General features: G+C 49.8%; 3 protein-coding genes across 6 annotated transcripts; 1 reads left to right on the top strand and 2 right to left on the bottom strand.

Annotated features, from left to right (window-relative positions):
- Positions 1–882: 882 nt before the first annotated feature.
- SNIP1 (Smad nuclear interacting protein 1) lies at positions 883–4883 on the bottom strand. Its single transcript, XM_066335183.1, is given in 5 exon segments — positions 883–2334; positions 3272–3870; positions 4338–4440; positions 4513–4783; positions 4786–4883. Coding segments are annotated over 5 exon segments (1311 nt in total). The 5' UTR covers positions 4859–4883; the 3' UTR covers positions 883–2069.
- DNALI1 (dynein axonemal light intermediate chain 1) lies at positions 4772–14063 on the top strand. 4 transcript variants are annotated; one of them, XM_066335184.1, is made up of 6 exons: positions 4772–4895; positions 4992–5086; positions 5160–5329; positions 6394–6572; positions 7247–7411; positions 13924–14063. In XM_066335184.1, the coding sequence occupies exons 1-6, from the start codon at positions 4815–4817 to the stop codon at positions 14059–14061; spliced, it is 828 nt and encodes a 275-aa protein (XP_066191281.1). In that variant the 5' UTR covers positions 4772–4814; the 3' UTR covers positions 14062–14063. The 4 variants fall into 4 exon arrangements, with proteins under 4 accessions (XP_066191281.1, XP_066191282.1, XP_066191283.1 ...); XM_066335185.1 differs by lacking the exon at positions 13924–14063 and adding an exon at positions 8349–8691; XM_066335186.1 differs by lacking the exon at positions 13924–14063 and adding an exon at positions 8539–8691.
- Positions 9331–19427, bottom strand: GNL2 (G protein nucleolar 2). The gene is made up of 16 exons (XM_066335182.1): positions 19269–19427; positions 19094–19178; positions 18109–18203; positions 17043–17182; positions 15623–15807; positions 15301–15367; positions 14057–14215; positions 13384–13497; positions 13108–13236; positions 12661–12765; positions 12415–12573; positions 12143–12268; positions 11401–11828; positions 10681–10760; positions 9916–10019; positions 9331–9511 (listed from the first exon to the last, which is right to left on the bottom strand). Exons 1-16 carry the CDS (start codon positions 19330–19332, stop codon positions 9374–9376), a joined length of 2178 nt encoding a protein of 725 aa, XP_066191279.1. The 5' UTR covers positions 19333–19427; the 3' UTR covers positions 9331–9373.
- Positions 19428–20189: the final 762 nt, after the last annotated feature.

Raw genomic sequence — 20189 nt, forward strand, 5'->3', positions numbered from 1 at the left:
GGCCTGCTAGTGGATAAAACTAGTGCTCAGGTGTAGAAACACTGGGAAGGATTCCACTGATTGATGAATGGAACCAGAGGGATTTGTCTTTACAGATCTGCTGTAGGTCTGCTGCTAAATAAAACTGGATACTGAGAGATGAAAGAAGCAATGGGAAGAAACATAAATTCCATGGGAATTCCATGGATTGACAGAGGGAAAAGGGAGGTTGTTATACATTAGGAGGAGGTCTGTATTAGGTGATTTGGGAAGTCTGTACCTGTCAAGTACCTCAGGGAAAGAGAGGGAAATGTGGCCAGGAAACTGGGATGAAAAGGAGGCTGTGTCCTCTAACAATTTGAGACCCCCATGGGAAATGCCTCATGGCCTCTCCCTTTATTCCAATAAAGTTCCAGGACTCCTCTGTCTCCTTTTTGGACATAAACCTCTGGTGTTTGTGGATTAATTTTCCTGACACCTCCAATCCAAACCATTCTATGATCCTATTAAACTGTGTCACTGATCCTCTGCAGTGACACTGGGGGGCCAGTTTGCACTTCAGCAGTAGTTATTCTGCCACTTCACATTCCTGTGTGAACTGTGTCAGGGGACACAGGATGAGCCACTCTGGCCACCCTCAGGTGAGAAAGGCCCAGCCAAAGGAGTGGTACAAACCTCCTGTGCTCCAGCCCCTCCAGGATACAAATTGTGCAGTTTTTAACTTATTTCTTTACTACAAGTAGAAATAAGTTTTACTAAGTTTAAGTTTTTATAAGTAGAAATAAGTTTTTATCTTATTTCTTTACTACTTGTTTATTAGAAACAAGTACAGAAAATTCATTTCTTTTGACGGAAAAAAAAAAATGGACACTAGAAAAATATTACAACTGAAAGCAAACAGAGTTAAATTTACAAATTGTTTATTTAAAAACCCTTGGAGTAGATATAAAGGAGCTCCTCCTGCTCAAACCCCATCCTACCCATCTGAAACCCCACGGCAATGCCCCATATTTACACTACCAATGTGTACAACAAGCACCTTGGTTTACAGTCTGTACACAGCAGGGATGGACAGGTGAGACCACAAACGCCCAGGTGGGTCAGTAAAGGGTGGGACACACACACTGAACACAAAGCAACGTGGAGGAGACACCAAAGATTCTGCAACTCCCAGTGACTGGGACTGGTGCCTCTCTCCCTGAACACTGACTGACTTCTTTACTGTGTTAAACAAGTGACATGGGCTAAGTTTTTATAAAAAGAGAACTTAAATAGTGCAAACTGGTTAAAACATGTCACCCTATCAAAGGTGTTTCTATGTGACATAAATAAACCCTGGGGTGGGGTCAAAAGCAAGGGCTCCAGCTTTCAACCCAGACAACTCCACATCCAGGACAGTTTCAGCATCATGAGTGGGAACAGAAAACTTGGGTCACAGTCTCATCACCTGAAATTCCAGGAACTGTTTTAACTTCTGTTTCCCACTCCCTTGTGATTTCCAGGCAGAATTCCAGTGAAATGCCCGTCCCTCAATCACCATGAGGCAAATTAAATGCCCAAAGCATACAAATACATGAGGGTCTTTGCCATTTTAGCAGTGATCCAGGTAAATTCTCCTGTCAGAACTCCCAACAGGCAGAGGAATTTGGCAAACTACGGAACAGGACGTGCACCAGGTACTCTCTAAACTAATCTTTCAGTCTGTAGCATTTTCAAAGGGCTATAACAAAACAAGCCATAACAACAATTTTCCAGATGCTGTCTGTGTTTGACATGGTTTGCTGGAAGAGTCTGGCAACATCTGTGGAGGGTTTCCAGCACCACAGCTTTCACGTCCAGGTGCTCTTCGGCTTCTTGAGAGAAAAATAAAACAAAAGTAAAGCTGTATTTCCTGATATGCAAAACTATCAAAGACAAATAAGGAGCAAAGCCCCCCAAAACAAACTATGGGAAGAACAGACCAGCAACACAGAAAGGACTTTAAGGCAACAAGAGGCGTCAGTGCTGCAATGCTCCGTGTTCACATCCCAGTCCCGTTCAATCCCAAGGAGTTTCTCTCCTCTGCCTCTCCCCAGCTTCTTCCTCATCCGTTAACTGTCAGACTCTTCCTCCTTCTCCTCATCCTCATCATCGTCCTTTGCGTTGGCCTCGGATTTGTCTGAGGATTCGTGGAGCAGGACATACTCCCTGCTGCTGAAGCCAAACTTGAGCACGTCCTTCTCCTTCAGTTCATAGTAGCGCTGGGGCTCGATGCGCTGGTTGTTGAGGAAGGTGCCGTTCCCCGAGCCCAGGTCGATGATGTAGGGCCTCACCCTGCGCCCCACGGTGCCGTCAGCTCGGGTGTACTCCACCAGCCTGCAAAACAAACGCTGCCTGAACCACCACAGAGATGGGGAACGTGCCCTGAAAGCAGCTGAGACTGAGCAGGTGGGTCTGTGCAGTGAATATTCATCCGTCCCAAAAGCGGAGCAGCCCAATGAGAGCAACGAGAAACTGTGAGACAGAGAGGCTGCACCATTCCCTAAACCTCTGGGGATGTAACACAGCAACTCCTGCTTTGGGACAGATGTTCTCCAAGAGAGCACTGCTGGCAGCAGCAGCAGCTCCCTCTGCATCAGAGCACAGCTGCCCTCACTGTGAGGGAGCAAACCAACAAACCTCTCCTCTAAATGTTTTTACTGTCAATCACACCTGGTGGGTTATTCCAGCCTGGATTCACGGCCCATGCTACATCTAACCCTACTGTGTGATTTCTCTGTTTATGGCTAAATTACAGGAATCTCAGATATAGCTGACCACTGCCGGGATGATCCACAGCAGTCACACACCAATTCAATTCCTAACATGCCAACAGTAAACTTGTCATGAAAGAAAGACTCCAAGTATTCCAGAAAGCAAAGAGCATAGAAAAAGGCAGCTTTATTTTCTAATTCTTACTACCTTTTATAAGGTGTTCTGACACAGACTTAACATGATTGGCGAATAGGAACGACACCTCTCTAATCCCATTGGTTAAACTAGAGAAACAGCAAACCACCACCTGGAGAAAGACCCTTTGGAGAAAGGATACTTGCTTACCAAGATTGTTTTGAGGAAGGATAGCTGTTTACCAAGACTGTTTAGGTGAAGAAACTTCCTTTCTCAAGGAAAAAGTTAACAGCTGCTGGAAAAAGCTTAGCAGGCTAAAAATCTCTCAGACCCAGAAACACCAGGCCCACACAAACTCAGCCCTCCCCACCAACCATTCCAGGGCATGTGCTGCTTCCCTCCCCGGGCTCCCCGAGGTGCTCACCGGTACTGGAAGACGGCGTGCTGCTTGGAGCAGGAGGGGTGGTCGATGGGGATGTCAGCAATGCGGCGGTGCCGGCCCAGAAGGTAGGCACTCTGCCTGTGGATGTACATCACGGGCAGGAACTCGTCGTTCTTGAAGGGGTACAGGCGCCAGCGGGTCTTGGGGATGCGCGCCTCGGGGGGCTCGCTGTACTTGATCACCACGCCCCTGAAGGTGTTGGTGTCCTCCAGCAGGGCTCCTGACAGCTCAAAGCTCGGCTTCTGCTTGTTCTCAGTGGTTTTTTCTTTGGGTTTGCTCTCCGGCTGCCAGGGCTCTGAGTTGTGGTCGCCGCTGCCCTCGGTGCCCTGCCGGTGCTCTCGCCTCCTCTCATTGTAGAACTCCCTCTCTGCCTGCTGCTCCCGCAGGTTCTGCACGTCCCGCTCGTGCCCGCGAGCTCCCGGCCTCTCACTGGGGTTCTTCTTCCTGTCTGAGTGCTCCTTGTGCCTGTCCCTGTCACCGCTCCTGTCCCTGTCACCGCTCCTGTCCCGCCGGTGCTCCTGCTCCAGCGGGTGCCTCTGCTTCCGCTCCTCATTGCCCCTGCGGCAGTGATCCTCTCGCTCCTGCAAGGGACAGCCACAATGAGAGAGCAGCACATCGACCTCGGCCTTTCAGAAAGTCCCAATCCTACACACTGGGAAAACACACACCGGGACGTGTGTGCGCAGCTGATACGCCGCGGAACATATTTCCTTGCCAAACTAGTTGGGTTCGCACAATTTGCATAGAATAAAGCACCAGAAACAGGCAGTGTGGCCTGCTCTGGGCGAAGGATGCAGCTCCCACGGATGCCTGAGCTGTGACACGGGCTAGGCTCCAACAGGAGCTCCAGTCATTGGCGGCACAGCGTCAGCTGGGCAGCGGGAGCTCCTGACTCGCCCAGATCCTCCCTCTGCTCATGGGACACGATGCAGGGCCCAGTCTGAGCTGACCGGTGAAGAGGCGCCTTCTCCACCTGGAACGTCCGAGTCTCGGAACCGCGTCCGCTGCAGCGCCCACAAGGCCCCACTGTACCGACAGCACCTCTTACCTGCTTTACCCTCACGGCACCGTGATGCGGGCTGTGGCTGCGGCTCCTCCTGCCTCGCGGGGAGCGGCTCCTCCGCCCGGACCGGCTCCTCCGTCGGGGCGACCTGGGGAACAACGGGAGAGGTTGAGCGGCGAGGCCGGGCCGAACGTGGGGCCGAGTGGCCGGGCCTCCCTACCTGCTACCGCGGCTGCCCGCGCGCGGCCCTGCCTGGCCCCGCCGCTCCTCTCCCGGCGGCGACGGGCTGCGCCGGGGGCTTCGTCGCTCGGCCTTCACCGTCACCTCCCGCCGCCGCCGCCGCTCTCGCCTCCGTTCCTCCGCCGCCGCCTCCATGGCGTCCGTCCCGACCGGAAGTACCACCACTTCCGGTCCGCGGGCACTTCCGCCCGCCGGCGCTTCCGCCCGGCCGTTACTGCGCCTGCGCGGGGCCGCGCGCGGCGGCGGCGGCGCGGTCGCCATGGTGACGGGGCCGCGGCCGCCATGGCGGCGCCGCCGGAGTCACTGCTGCGGTACAGCCAGCCCATGCTGGTGTCCCGGCGAGGAGAAAGGGCCTCCGCGGGGGTGAGCGGGAGCGCGGGGCACGCAGGGGGTGAGCGGGCAGAGGGTACCGCGGTCTCCTGCCCGCTGCTACGGCCCTGTGCTTTCCTGTTCCCTCAGAGTCACCCGCAGAAGGGGACGTCCCCGCTAACCCCCGCCAGCATCCCCTCCTCGCAGCAGCCGCAGGAGCTCCTGAACCTCATCCTGCCGCCGCGGTGAGCGGGGCCGGGCCGGGCGGGGCTGGGGTCCGCCCGGTGACTCCGGTAACGGCCCGTGTCTCTCCGGCAGGGAGTGGGAGGAGGCGCGGAAGCTCTGGGTGCAGGAGGTGTCCACAGCGCCCAGCACCCGCCGGGACGTCGTGCTGCTGCAGGAGCAGCTGGACCGGCAGCTGCAGCAGCGGCAGGCGCGGGAGACCGGGCTGTGCCCCGTGCGCAGGGAGCTCTACACGCAGTGCTTCGGTCAGTGCCCCGCGCCGCTCACACACTGAGGACAGGCTGCAGGGAGATGCCTGTGCATCATGAACAGCTTTAAACACTCTTAGTTGTTATCTTAGTTGCACTTAAACCAAGTTTATTTGAAGTGAGTTAAAGCCGTGTGTGTCTTAGGCACTCTGATGATGCAGTGCTGGTCTCCCAAAGGTGAGGGGTGACCACGGGTTGGAGAGCGGATCCTCTGAAGGCTCCCCCATAACTGCAACAAGTCATCACACATTTTAAAGTGTTTGCTGTTACAGCTTTAGGGGATCAGCATCACTGGCATTACCTGAAAGGGCTGCTCCACCACTCTGCTTTTACCTGCTGCGCTCAGTGCTGAGGCTGCAATGTAACAAAACAAATCTACTGTCTCTAGTACATGTCATGTCCTAAATGTGGGCCCATTTACCCCAAAGGCCTGCATTTGCCTTTCCAGGAACCTCTTTATTCCCTCAGGGCCCCATTTACCCTTCCAGGACCCTATTTTACACCATCATATAATAGGGACTGTGGGGAGACAGATAGAGATAGTGCTAAATGCAATTCCTGCCTCCAATATATGGCAGCTGCATTAATTATCAAAGAGTGGGAACAGCCTTTCCCTCACAGCTATGGGTGTGATAAGAGTGAGTTAACTACTAGTAGAGAGTTAGTTGAAGTGCTGTGGGGAGGAAGGGATAGAAGGTCGTGTGAGGGACGGATAAAGTGAGCCACTGTACGAGGGACAGACAGGGTCAAGTGGCTGTGCTAGGGACAGGAAAGAGGGAGCTGGAACTGCAGAAGGAAGGGAGGAGAAGGAGAAAAACCAGAACTGTGTGGAGCTGCCTGTGGGAGGTTACATAGAAAAGGCATGAGAGACTTGTAGATCACAAGGTCCTCCTGATGCTTGGAGCCCTGTGAAGTTTTTACAGAAGGACTCTGAGTGCAGCGTCCGTCTCGACAGCCACAGGGACAGTTTTGATCTGTCCCCTGGCTGTGAGGCGCAGGGGATGGGCGAGAGGAGCAGCGGTGTCCCCGGAGGCACTGCAGCGCCTGTTCGCTCTCTGCAGACGAGCTGATCCGGCAGACCACGGTGAGCTGTGCCGAGCGGGGGCTGCTGCTGCTGCGGGTGCGGGACGAGCTGCAGCTGACCCTGGCCGCGTACCAGGCGCTGTACGAGAGCAGCGTGGCCTTCGGCGTGCGCAAGGCGCTGCAGGCAGAGCAGGGAAAGGCGCACCTGGAGAAAAGGGTGAGTGGGGAGCCCCGTGACGGAGCTTCCTGCCTGTGAGAATAGCAGATTTTATAGCCTTAAAGCCATTGTTTCCTTTTCCGCGGGATGGCAGCAAAGACCAGCAAAATACTGACTGTCCTCGGGCTTAGCTGCGCTTCTGAAGCTCGTTCTACCACACACCACTTTGTCCTCATGCTTTAAGTTTTAACTCTCATATTTTTCAGATTCTTTACTGCATGAGTATATAAATCTGAACTTCATACAGAGTGTTAGCAAGTTCTCTTCACAGTTTAGTCTGACAAAACAATCCTTTTCCAGCCTGAGAACCAAGGACACCATTGCAGCTTCAGGCCCAAAAGTATAAACAGCAGATTGCTCTCCTCAGTCTGGCAGGATGGGACTGCATAACCTGAAGCTGTAATTGGACAATTAACCCCAATACGTAAATGGGGTTACAAAACTTATAAAAGTGTGAAAACTCATGACCCGTGGTGCATCTTGGGTGTAGCCTTGGCCAGGCTCTTGTACTGCCCAAGGTGTATCCTTCGAAGGCCTTTCTAAAAAAAATCTTCTTTATTCCTTTAACACTGTCCAGCCTCTGTTCCAGGTAGCCCCTCAAGGCATCAGTCCCATCCTAAATGCAAATTGACTGTTTGCCAACAAAACTTGAGTCATCTGTACTCTTTTCCAAGATTGTAGAGCTGGAAGAGGAAAAGAAGGAGCTGGAAAAACAAGTGAGTGAAGAGAAAGCGAAATGTGAGGCTATTGAAAGGCAGGAAACTGAACGGCGAGAAATAGAAGAGAAGAAACACAGTGAAGAGGTTGAGTTCCTCAAACGGACAAACCAGCAGCTGAAGGTCAGTAAAAAACTCACAATTCCAAATACTCGTGGTAAAATTCTCATTAAAAAGCATTAAAGCCCTGGTAACACAACACACCATTTAACATTAAATATTACCCAAGAACAACTGTGCAGGGACGGGATAATTATTTGTGCATGTGGCTTTGGGGAGAACAGAGCTTCTGCTCTGTACTTTGTTTTTAAAAGGAAAAGAATCCCACATCTTTTGAGTAAGGAAAGAATGTCACCCTGAACAACATCAAATGTTTCTGGCTACAGCTAAAAGCATTTCCCTCAGAGCAAGCTGCTTTTCCTGCAGATCCTACTTTCTGCTCACATTTTCAGGCTGCCCTGGAATGTTTTAGGACACAAAGTCTTAGCTCAGATATGTGTTGCCCCTGAATCCTTGAAGTACCTGTACTTGGCCAGCTGTGTGTGCCACTGCTGTGGGTTATTGTGGTGGCTGCTCCCATCCATCCACTAACTGGTATCAAATTATCTCACTAATCACAAAACTTGCTGTTCCCAGCTACTCTTGTCCCAGAGACAGTCCACGTTCCAAATGTTGGAGAGCCAAATACTTAATTTAGCTCACACAGTCCAGCCTGAAATCAGAGAATTCAGACCACTGTTTCAACAGCTTTTATTTAATTTCCCCCTCGATGCTTCACATTCTAAACTGAGTCCCTCATCATACAACAGAGCCAAGGCCAGCTCTGTTCTCCTCAGAATGCAACAAGTGTGCATGCCAGGAAGGACAAACTGATTTATAAAACATGTAGGAATGGAATTGTTGGGGAACAAACCTGGCCTGGCTCTCCTGGCAGCAGCACAGTGTCCCTCAGCTCCTTGCTGTGAACATCCAACAGAACATTTAGCCCTTCACAGCACTGAAGGTTTATTTTTTTAGGTTAGGGAATCTAATTTGTCTCACTGTCTCATTTGTTTTTCAGGCCCAACTTGAATGCCTCATTGCAGCAAAGAATTAAATTGTTTTGTTGTCCTCAAGGCAGGCTCAGAAGAGCTGTCAGAGCAAGAAGCTTGCAATTAGTGACAAAGATTTGTCTTCCTAAAACGATCTTGAGTTTTCACTTACCAGTAACAGCAGGCAGTGTAACTGTGTTCTTTCTTTCTCTCTTGAAGAGCTGAAATTCAAGAGCTTCATTAATTAATGCTCCCTCCTCCAGAGCCATCTCAGCAGTCAGCTCTTTGAACAGTGAACTTGTCTGGGACTTGCCTGTTGGTAACGTGCTAATGGCCTTCAGAGCAATAGCTAATAAACCTTTTTAAATGCAATCTCTCTGACATTATTAGTTTGAAAACCTTGTAGAAGATTCAGACACAATATAAAAGTGCCTGCAAGAAAAGTAAGTGACGTGCACCAAGAAAGAAATGGCAGCTCAGTCTTGGACAGGTGTCTTACGGTGTCAACTGGATATGGAAATCCCTTGTCAGAACATCAGCAGTAACTGAGCACAGGCAACACCAAAACTCTGCTTTCTGTCAACTGTAGATTGTTTCTAGTGAAATGAAGTCACAATGGCAGCCATAGGTTCATTTCTCAGTGGAAGCCAACAAAATCCCTGCTTGAGGTACCTCTGTGAGCAGCTGGTTACAAAGCAAGTGAACACGGGAAAGAGAATTCCCTGTAGTCATGTGGAAAACTCCATAAAGCCAGTTTCCAGAAAAAAAAAAACAACCCACCCAAACCCCACCACTGAGCAACACTGGGAGAAGCTGTTTGGCTATTGCAGTGTTTGCTGGCCTAGGACAGCGATGTGGAAATACCACCAGCTCCAACAGCACAAAGAACTTTCAGATGATGCAGAAACAAAGGGAGAGATGCTGCTGCTGGGGCCAGGACAGACCGGTCACACTGGGCTTTGAACAGGAACCGCAAGTTTTATAGTAAAAAAAGCCACCGCATACTAGAGCTGTTTTATGTAAAATTTAATAGAATAAGCAGCTATTGCTTATGTTAGTATTTTTTCTGCTTTGATCTTTGTCCCTCCAAGCCAATTTTTTTCTTGTTCTTATTCTTATTTTTCACGTTGTGAGTTTCATAATAGCGGACTCCGACTTTCTTGGAGCGCTGCTGCCTCTCGGCTCGTCTCCTCTGCAAACACAAAACACATTAGCAAATCCCCAGCACCCAGAGCCTCGGTGTCTGCAGCCCTCCAATGGGGTTCACTTGGCATTCCACGTGAAAAAATAAATCATTTCAAACAAAACGTTACTGATGTGACTCTATACGGAACCCACCCCCCTTAGCTCCACTTCAGTCTTTACAGAGGTGGCCAGCAAGGTACAAGATGCAGTCTGGTGTGCACAGTCAGGTAAGAGGGAGGTGATACAAGTTGTCACAGAACATTCCTAACAAAATTCAGTTTTCATTCCCCTTCTGTTCATGCCCAAAGTCTCAAGGCTCTTTAGTAAGAACAGGCTCTTTAGTGGTATCACCAAGGATGAAAAAGCCAGTTTATTTCTCTGCTCAGTTGTACTATAGGAAAGCACACTTACCTCTTTGCATGTGAGTTTCTTACGAGGCTTTTTACCCAACTGGTCATCATCATCATCATCACTTTCCTCTTCTTCTTTCCTCTTTCTTTTCTTCTCTGGGCTGCCTGCAAACAGCAGAGATCATGCACTTGGTATCTTCCAGAACACTCATCTGTTTGAGGAACTTCAGGCTAAGGGAAACCATCTCAACTCCTTGAGCAACAAATTCCCTTGGCTGTATTTAAGAGCTTCTACCAAAACAACATGAATGCTCCTCACAAGGGAATCACAGCTATTACTGTCAAAACTGCTCTTGAGAAGCAGGTTGCTCCAGCCCCATTCAAGTCCAGGAGAATTCCACAGTCCTGTCCGGCTCTCCCACCTGACTTTGACTTTACTCAATCTGACTACAACAACTGAAGCAGTAAAAACCTATAGCCTGAAGTATTTCTGCTTTTGTAACATCCCAAACCCCATCCATTCCTTCCTGTAACACTCCAGGGAAGGGGAGCTGCTCTGGCTGCAGCCTGCCCAGAGCCCAGGCTGCTGGAACCCAACACTTGCCTTCACTGTATCCTCCCTCCCTAAGAGGGACCTCTCTCATCACACAGCTGTTCTGTAGGAAGGCTACACTGGGTCAGCAGCAGCCCTTGGGTCAGCTAAAGAGAGATGTGAGTAGTTTTAGGGGAAAAGAACTTGCACACAGGATCCAGTGGATGCCATTTTTTTCTCTGGCTCATAGGATTTCCAAATGTAAATTAAGAACATTTACTAGTTTTGTTTTACCTCTGTCTTCAGTTTCTTTGGGTTCTTCAGCCTTCTGGATGGATTTTGCAAATATTTTGTCACTCAGTCCCTTGGGGATTCTATGGAAGATAAAACCAGCAATAAAAGATGACCAACAAGCAATAAACAGTGACCACCTCTGAGAAGCCATCCGACTCCAGCAGATCCCAGTCCCCTGTCAGCATCAAAGCCAGTCTTTGCAGCAGAATATTGCAATACCCTTGTTGCTGGAGTTACTGTGTGCTGTATGAGAGAGAAAACACAGCACTTAAACCTTGAAATCTCAGTCCTCACAAGGCTGGTGGGTGAGCTCTGCTAAAACTGGGCCTGCTGGATGGGCCAGGATTCACTGCACGTGCAGGAACACCCAGGCACATCCAGCCTTGGTATTACCCCACGTCAAGGAGAGATCCAAACATGCAATATTGCTGCCCAGAAAACCAAGATAATGTTAACTCTAATCCATAGTTTAAGAGGCAGCTTTGCAAAAGCAAGAAATTTTTTAATTTGCTGGTAAATAGCAGCTCTTGGAATAATCTTGCAAAAACAAACTGCTACTTGGCCCAATTTCCAACCCTTAGAGCTAAGCCAGATAAGCTGTGGCAACTTGTGTGTGGCAGCATGGGGGAACTTGTCAGACAAGTCAGAAATGGAGTCTAACTACAGCAGAGCCTCATCAACCCTTTTTCCTCCTGCAATGTATTGGACAGATTCAGGTACCTTATTGCTGAGAATCTCTTGGCCTTGGCTTTATCCAAAAATTTTTTGTATTTTGCAATCTTGTCCTCCAAAGTTTTAAGAACTGCTTTAGAGCTTTCCTGGGCACCTGGTGCAGCCACCTGCAATCTCTCCTCTCCTGGATCCTGATGTTGCTCATTCTCCTCCTCCTCCTCTCCACAGGACTCATCAAAACCTGTATCTGAGTCATCAAAACCTGGCCCATCCACAGGAACCAGGTCTTCTTCTGAGAACTGAGGTGCCACGTTAATCCTGCCAAAGTTCTGCCGGACCTGGGACATGAGCTGCCTGATTTCATTGTTTGTGTTGTTCTCCTCCTCTGCTGGCTCCACACCAGTTGCCACCATCTCAGAGACTTTCTCCTCAGTATTATCTTGGATGGATGTCACAGGTGCTTCCAACACAGGAGGCTACAAGGAAGAGCAGGATATATTATCCCCAAAGTCTGTCCCACCATCTCCAGGAACAACTTCTATTTTCTCTCTTTGGAAAAAGCCTAAGATGACACATGATTACTGACATTTCTGGTAGTCAGTAATGACTCAGACATCTCAGTAAAGAGCACTGCTACCTGGTCCTCACCAAATTCAGGTGTCACCTGAAGGACCATGCTTGGGAGGACATGCACTGCCCAAGTCTCATGGCACTTTGGGAAATGCAGCAGCAAATACCATTAGGAAAACCAAATATGTGGGAAGAGGAGGCACAAGCATGACGTTCTTACCTGGGCATCTGGCTGACCTGAGGCTTCATTCGGTGCATTTGGTGGCTTCACAAAGAAAGGGATTCTGCCCCTCTGCCAGTCATTGAGAACCATCTTGCTCACAGTCTGCAAGTCAGGCTCACCACCCTGAGAAAAAACAGGATCAGTTTATGTCCATGTTTGCAGGGCACACAGCCCTCCTATGCCCCGTGAGCAACAGAAACATTGCCATTTCCCATTCTCAGAACAGGCCACATGCTCTTCCACCCTGAAAATGCAGGAAGCTGTTGCACCTTTAGCAGTTTTCCAGTCCTAGCAGCAAGTTTCTCAAGGAAGTCTTCTGCATCTGTCCAGGATTCAATTTTGTACGTCTTCCTGATGTACTCTTCTTTGGCTCTTTCCAGCACAGCAGTGATATGGTCTTCAGGGCTCTTAATCTTTTCAACTTGAACCTGAAAAAGCACAGAAGAGGATCAACCCTCTGAGACCATCACAGTGACAACAAGCAAAGCTTTCCAGCACCCAGTGCAGACACATACCACTCCCTTCAGCACAATGTCTGTCTCTGAGTCTCCTGATGGATAAACCACCCCGGGGCAGTCGATGAGGAAAATCCGCCGCATCAAGGTGATGTATTGCCACACCTGCAAGAGATCAGAGCTCCCCATCAGCACCTTCCACACAGCCCTTGTTTCATTTTTCAACACCAGAGTCAGAGAAACAGAGCCTGACCCAGCATTTGGATCAGGAGAGCACAGACAGGGAGCAAGGGCAGCTGGGCATTCCCATCACAGCCCTGCAGTACAGCAGTGGGAATTTGGGAATGCTGCCAGAGCAGTGCCTCAGAGCAGGACTGCCCATTAGCCCCTCCTCAGGGTCACACAGCCTGTGCAGGTCAGTGCAGAACTTGACAAGGTCATTAGGCTGATTTCACATGAATTCTGCCTTCAACCACATTTGTGTCTTCAACACAGGGATGCTCCTACCTTTGTCTCCCCTGCAATGGGGGCCACACTGCACACCTTCTTGGACCGTAGGGTATTGATCACTGAACTCTTGCCAACATTGGGGTAACCAATGAATCCCACACTGATCTGCTTCTTGTCAGAGTGTAACTGGTGAGAAATAACACGTTGTTTTACACCTTGGAGTGAGGGACAGAATTACCACTGCAGTCCTGACCCTACAAACACTAACAAAGCAAAAGACCACACACAGTAACCCCCCAAAATCAACCACAGATCCCAAAAACTGTTTTGTACCTTTCCAAACTGCCTCAGAAGCTGTATGAAGGCACCTTTGCCAAATGGGTTTGTGAGGCTGGCGTGGAAAGCGAGTGTTGGATACTCCTGGGAAAGGACAGCAACCCAGCGCTTCTGGAGAGGCAAAGGGGACTGGGTTAGAGACCCAGGGCTGGAGAGTGACACTCTGTGCCCAAAGAGGGGCACACAGCATCTGCACTGGGCTCACAACTGCAGCTGGCCATGAACATTGCTAGGGAAGAACCTTTGAAGCACTTCCCCAACCCAACAGCTAAAAGCACTGAGTATTGTTTGTATAAAAGACAAACAATTTCCCAAAAACGCCTTCACTGCTAGCTAAAACTCATTAGTTTAATGACATAAAGCAAACCAGCTGGGGTGGATATGGATCCTAGGCAGACTAACATTTAGCACACTCTGGAGACAACAGCTGAACTGTTAAATCCAGACAGAGGAAGTAGGGAATTTGTGGCTGGCGTGTGTTGCTCAACTTGGCCAAACTTGGACAGATTTACATGGTAATTGTTACTTTTACTGCAGGCAAGCAGAGAACTCCCAGCACCCCAGCTGCAGTTCAGCCTTCCAGACCAGCATGGGGACTGGCACAGAGCTACAGCACAGCCACAACAGGGACAAAGAAGGTCCACAGAACAAGAGGCAGGACTGTGCTTACAGTGACCCAGGTAGGAACGAGATCACATTTGTTCAGGACAAAAATGAGATGTTTCCAGTGCTTCTCCTTTTTAAGGTAGGATTCCACATGAGGGGAGCGAGTGCCCATGGGATCCCGGGCATCAAGAACTTGAACAACAACATCTGATGAGTCAATCACCTAAAAAAATAAGAATAAAAAAAAAAAATCACACAGAAATAAAGGACTTTGCAGAAAGCAAGATATCTGTATCTCCCAAATGAAAACTAGTCGTATTTGAAACTACGTCATTAATTAAAAAACCTTGTATCCCTCACAAACTGCTACTTTCCCACAGACCAGAGAAGTTCAGACTAACACCCATTGATGCTCTACTCTCTCCTCTCCCAAATCTCCTTCAAATTCAGCCTGGACAACTGAAAGATTTTTACCTGCTCTTACGCACCAGGGAAAGAAAACACTACACCCAAAATGGGAAAACTGAAATGCTGCAGCACACAAACCCTCAGTGCTCTTCATCCATTCAGCAACAATTCCCTTCTACCATTTCATAATGGATCAGGGCATAAAGGATGTTTTCTGGACCAATATGAAACACACAGCCAAGCAGGAACCTGCTGTTAGTCCACGAAGCAACTACAGCAGGGAGCTGTCATTTTATGACTTGTTTCAAGCCAAGTGAATTTGTTTCACAGCTTTTTCCTGCAGTTTTGGCAGCCTCTTACTGAAATCTGTTTTGCTCAAGCATTCCCAGTGCTTTTAGATCCAAATGAAAAGGTTTTAAGCTACATTCAGAAATTCAGAGCAAAAAGCTGAGCAATTCCACACCTAAGAGTCACTGAGGGCACACAACCTGCTCGTACCACCCCAATTCAGTCTCCACTTCTCTGGAAGCCTTGGTGGCTCGTGGAGAACTGAGGGTCAGAGATCTCCCAAGACAACCCCATCAACATGCCAGATGCTTTTAGCCTAAAGAAACTTAAGGGAACATGACTCTTTTAGTTGTGGTGAAGGCCCAGGAATTCAAGAGAATCTTAAACCTTCATTCTGCCAGTCCTCTTCTTGATCATGTACTTTAAGAATGTTTGTTCCTGTAGGACAAGAGCTCAAGAATCAAGCTCAGTCAGGCAGAGGTTTGGAAATTAAAATCTGCTCTTTTTGAGTTTTTCTCATTGTTGCTGTACAGGATTTCAGTGCTCTGCTGAAGGCCCTCACTGTGTAAAGGCTGCCAGATGTGACTGCTGCAAATTCCAAGTGCCATTTACCTTGTAGAGCTCACCCCAAATTCTTTTGGATTGTCCTTTCTTAAAGATTTCCTGTTGTGCTTCATTCCTAAAAGACATCACCAGAAACATCAACAACCACAGATACAGAGTCAGGATCTTCTTCTCTTCAGCCATTTACAGACAAAAGAGGGGCAAAGCCCAAGTAACAGTTGGTATTTAGCCAAAATCCCAAATTCAGCTAATCTCCTCTTCCTTCCTTCTCACACAGAAACAGCATTGATGGAGGTACCACATACTTCTTTAAAAACAAGGCTGGCTTTTCACATGTGTAAACAATGAATCATTTTTCCTTTCCAGTCACCTTACACCAGTGTCCTCTGTCACCAGGTCTCGGTCCTTGCCCTGGTCATAAGACTCTGACGAGGCCTCAGCATTCTCCACCAGAGACTGCACATCACTTGCAGACAGATTTGGTCTTTTCCTTTGTGATTTGGGGCCAAACGTTGTTTCAAATGTTTCTGTGTCAAGAATGTGAACTCTGGAGGTCTGAAAAAAAACAGGTTGGTTAAAAAAAATAACCCCAAGCACTTTTTTTTCCCCATCTCTCGTGACACGCAGGGAAGGAGCCTCAAGTCCAACACAGCCCTGGCAGCCTGTACCAAGTGACAGGCACTTCCCTAACAATGTTTGAGTTTTCCAGCTCAAGCTTTGAGAAACACAAGAGTGGATATTTAATAAGCAACAAAACATTCTGCACTCGCCAACGAACCATGCTTCAGTTCTTCCACCATAAATGGTGTCAAATGCAATTACAGCCACCAAGATGAGAATTCAGCTGCTATCTTTGATCATTTCTTGTTTTTCTAACAAGAGCACAAATCTCGCCAAATTCTCAGATTTTTGTCAGGAATAATTACAATCAAAACTGTAGATTTTAAAGCTTGCAATGAAAGCCAGCTTGCCTTGGAACAGCAAACAATCCATCGCTGAAAGCAGCAATTTGTTTTTGTAACGCACGTTTTAACACAACTTTTCCCCTAATTTAAATAATGTTCTTATGACACGAGCTTAGAAAGTTTCCATATGACAAAATAGCTACCAATAGTCCAAAATATTGGTGAAAAAAAATGGCAATAACAAAAACTTGATGTACTAGAAATCAAGGCTGAATGAACAAGAATTTTGGATATGGGATAAACACACGTATTTGAGTTCAAATTCATTAGCTGAGTGTCTGCAGGCCCAGGAAAGGCCCAGGAGCTGCTAGAGGCATTAGAACATCAGCTGGCACAGTAACCTATCTAAATCAGGTCATAATATGATAGTAGCATAACCTATCACAGAATCACAACAGGCTTTGGGCTGGAAGGGACCTTAAAACACATCCAATGCCACCTGTGCCATGGGCAGGGACACCTTCCACTATCCCAGGCTGCTCCAAGGCCTGTCCAACCTGACTTTGGACACTTCCAGGGATGGGGCAGCCACAGCTTCTCTGAGCAGCCTGTACCAGGGCCTCCCCACCCTCACAGAAAAGAATTTTTGGGCTAATTTCCTATTGGAAAATGAGAATTTTTTATTAAATAACGTACCTTTCTTTGCCTTCACATTTGATGCCCACAGTGACAGGGAATCAGAACCATCCTCCCCCAAGGAATCTACTACAGCTGCCCTACCCAAGGCTTCCAGAAGCCAGTATTTCCCCAGAGTGAGCAGAGACAGCACCACTGTCCCCAGGTGAATCACTGTATGCACACACCTGCCCAGCCACTGATACTCACGTGTGGTTTGATCCTGTCATAGAACAGGGACATGGGCAGCTTCTTCTGCTTCATCACCACCCTGTAAGGATCCTTCATCACAGTCTCCATCTCCTCCCGGAATTTCTGCAGGGATGATTGCTTGATCACACGAGTATTTCCTGAGGGTAAAACACAAACACTGCACTTGGCCATTCCTGATCTCAGCTGCTCCAACTGGGGACACTAACAAAACATGAACTTTCCATCTAGGAACAAAAATACCAGTGACAAACCAAAGGGTTTTACTTGAGATCAAGCCCAAGTAGGCAGCCAATGCCTTTCTTTCCCACCATTAATAGGAAATTTTAGAATTTACTTAACAGCCATACACATGGGCAAACCATGGGGAACAGCCACAGGAACCAAATAACCACCCTTAGGAGTGTGCAAAGCAAACCCCCAAAGCACAGGCAGAGGGTGATAATGATGCCTCAGGATTTCAGCTTTTATATTTTTCATATATTTGTAATCCTGCAATTCTTTAGGGTATAACTCTAAACTCCACACACAGTGTGAGCTGCTGCTTCCCCATTTTGGTCAGACACAACAATTCCTCTCCAGGCCTGGGGATCAAGGACACCTCACTGCCTCAGGCCTGAGAGATGGAAACAAAAGTAAATTTGTACAGCAAACTTCGGATAAATTCCTTCATTACCTGAGGCTGTAATTGGAATATTGATCCCCCATTCTGCAAATGGACCAAACTTTAAAAACTGTGAAAACCTGTGACCCATTGTCCATTTTTGGGTGTAGCCTCTGGGGGGGCTTCATCTGCCCTAAATGCACCTGAAGGCCCTTCAATAAATAGAACTGCTTTTTTATTTCCTTAATTTTGTCTGGCTTCTGTTTTTAGGTAACCCAACAAGGCATCAACAACAGCAGAGGTCTCTCACTTTTCCTCTCAGCACCTGTCCCACACAGCTCTCAGACCACCACTCTGAAACAAACACCTTTCAACACAACATCAAAGTTCAACACAAACACAAAGTTTCAACACAAAGTTCGATTTGAAGCTTGCTGAGTCTGGAACTTGGACAAAACTCACCGAACCATTTGATATTTGGTTCCACTCTTGCCACGGTGCCTGGTGCCACAGTTGACTGATACTGCAGAGGTTTGATCACCTTGCCATATTTGTTCCTAAGGGGCAAATGAAGCCATGTCAGTGCACAAAGGGCAGCACTGACCCGTCCAGCCCTTGTGTGTGCCAGGCCAGAAGCAGAGACACAAAATGCAGAGAGACCCTTCACCTACAGCTGGTGCTTCCCACGAGGGTGAGTTAATCCAACCCTGAGGAGCAGCACTGGCAGTCACAGCCCTTGGCCTCACTCCAGCCTGGCCAGATCCTCCCTGCAGCTGCTTGTGTCAGCCCAGGAAGGGCTCATGGGGCTGCAAAAGGCATCAAGGACCTTTTCTAGCAAATCCCACTGTGCTCCCTCACAAAGCCTTTTAAGCAGTTCTGCCCACCAGCTCTGCAGGACTCATCCACACAGGATTCACAAGGTGAGACCTGGTTTGAATTCAGCAATATTTCAAAATCCCTCCTCCCTGATTGCTCTGCAAACCTTGGGAAATTTGGCAAAATAACCCAAACATGCTGATGTAAAACAGGAATCTCAGGACTGCCATGGCACAGACACTGTGGGTGCCAGTGCTCCCCTGCCAGTGATCCCTGACTGGAGCACAGAGGGGAACTGGGGGACTCTGTGAAGATGCTGAGGGGAGCTGAAACTCTTCAGGTATTTTGGGGAGAGCTTTGGAGCTGTGCTGCTGTGGCAAATTCGGGAATTCTGTGTGGTTTGGGTCTCATGACACTTCATGAAGAGGCATCAAGTGTTTCCCAGCTGTATCGCCGGTACATCGCTGGGCTGCTGAGAGCTCGGGATCAGGCGTGGGATCAGGCTCCGCAGCTCACGGGGTTACAGAGCACATGGTGGAGTGACACCGTGCCAGGACTGAGGAGTTTTGTGGCCTATCCCTGGCACGGCCCTGCCCAGGCGGTACCGGGAACGCGGCCGGGCCGCGCTCACCTGCGCTCCTTCTGCCGGTACATGTTGAGGCGCCGAATGGTGGCTCGGTCCCGCATGTTGTTCCCTCCCTCGCCCCCGATGCGATCTGCGGAGACAAGAGAACATCAGCCTCGGTCCGGCCCGGTCCAGTCCAGCCCGGCCCGACCCGCGGCCCGACCCGCGGCCCCGCTCGTACCGGGGTTGGTGCTGGCGCGGGAGGGGTTGATGGAGCAGCGGCCCTTGTAGCGTGGCTTCACCATGGTGGCGGTGGCGGTGGCGGTGCCGGTGGCGGTGCCGGTGGCGGGACAGGCCCGGAGCGCTCGGGCCGGGCCGGGGACACGCACGCGGCACTTCCGGCGCGCGGAGGGCTGTGACGCACTTCCGGGAGCCGCCGGAAGGCGGCGCAGGCGCCATCGCTGGGCCCGGTTGCCACGGCAACGCGTGGGCTCGGCCCTGCCCGGCCCCGGGACCCTGAGGGGTCTCTTTGTGACCCCTCCGTGTCCCCAACGTTCCCCCGTGTCCCCGCCGTGTCCCTGTGCTCCGTGTCACTGCCCGTCTCCGGGGATGGCGGTGTCCGCCCCCGAGCGCTGCGCTCTGGCCCGCTCCGGCCCGGGGCCGCGGGGTTGTTGGAAGGCCCGGCGGGGGCGCTGGCACGGGAGCCCCCATTGTTTGGGAAATGGTGTTTGTTCCCAGACACAGAATGGAAATGGTTCGGGAGAGCGGCAGGAACGCTCCCTGCCTCTCGCTGATGGATGGAGGCTGCTGGTGGGACACTGGGGCTCATGGAGGGCGTGAGGACTGCCAGTGGGACACTGGGGCTGCTGATGGGACACTGGGGCTCATAGAGGACACTGGGGCTCCTGATGGGACACTTGAGCAGCAGATAGGACATTTGCGCAGCTGGAGGGACAATGGGGCTGCCGGTGAGACACTGGGGCTGCTGGTGGGACACTGGGGCTGCCGGTGGGACACTTGAGCAGCTGGAGGAACACTAGGGCTCCTAATGGGACACTGGGGCTCCTGGTGGGACACTGGGGCTCATAGAGGACACTGGGGCAGCTGGTGGGACACTTGAGCAGCTGGAGGGACACTGGGGCTGCCAGAGGGCACTGCCGCA

This window comes from Sylvia atricapilla, chromosome 24 (genome assembly GCF_009819655.1).
Source record: "Sylvia atricapilla isolate bSylAtr1 chromosome 24, bSylAtr1.pri, whole genome shotgun sequence".
Classification (NCBI taxonomy): domain Eukaryota; kingdom Metazoa; phylum Chordata; class Aves; order Passeriformes; family Sylviidae; genus Sylvia; species Sylvia atricapilla.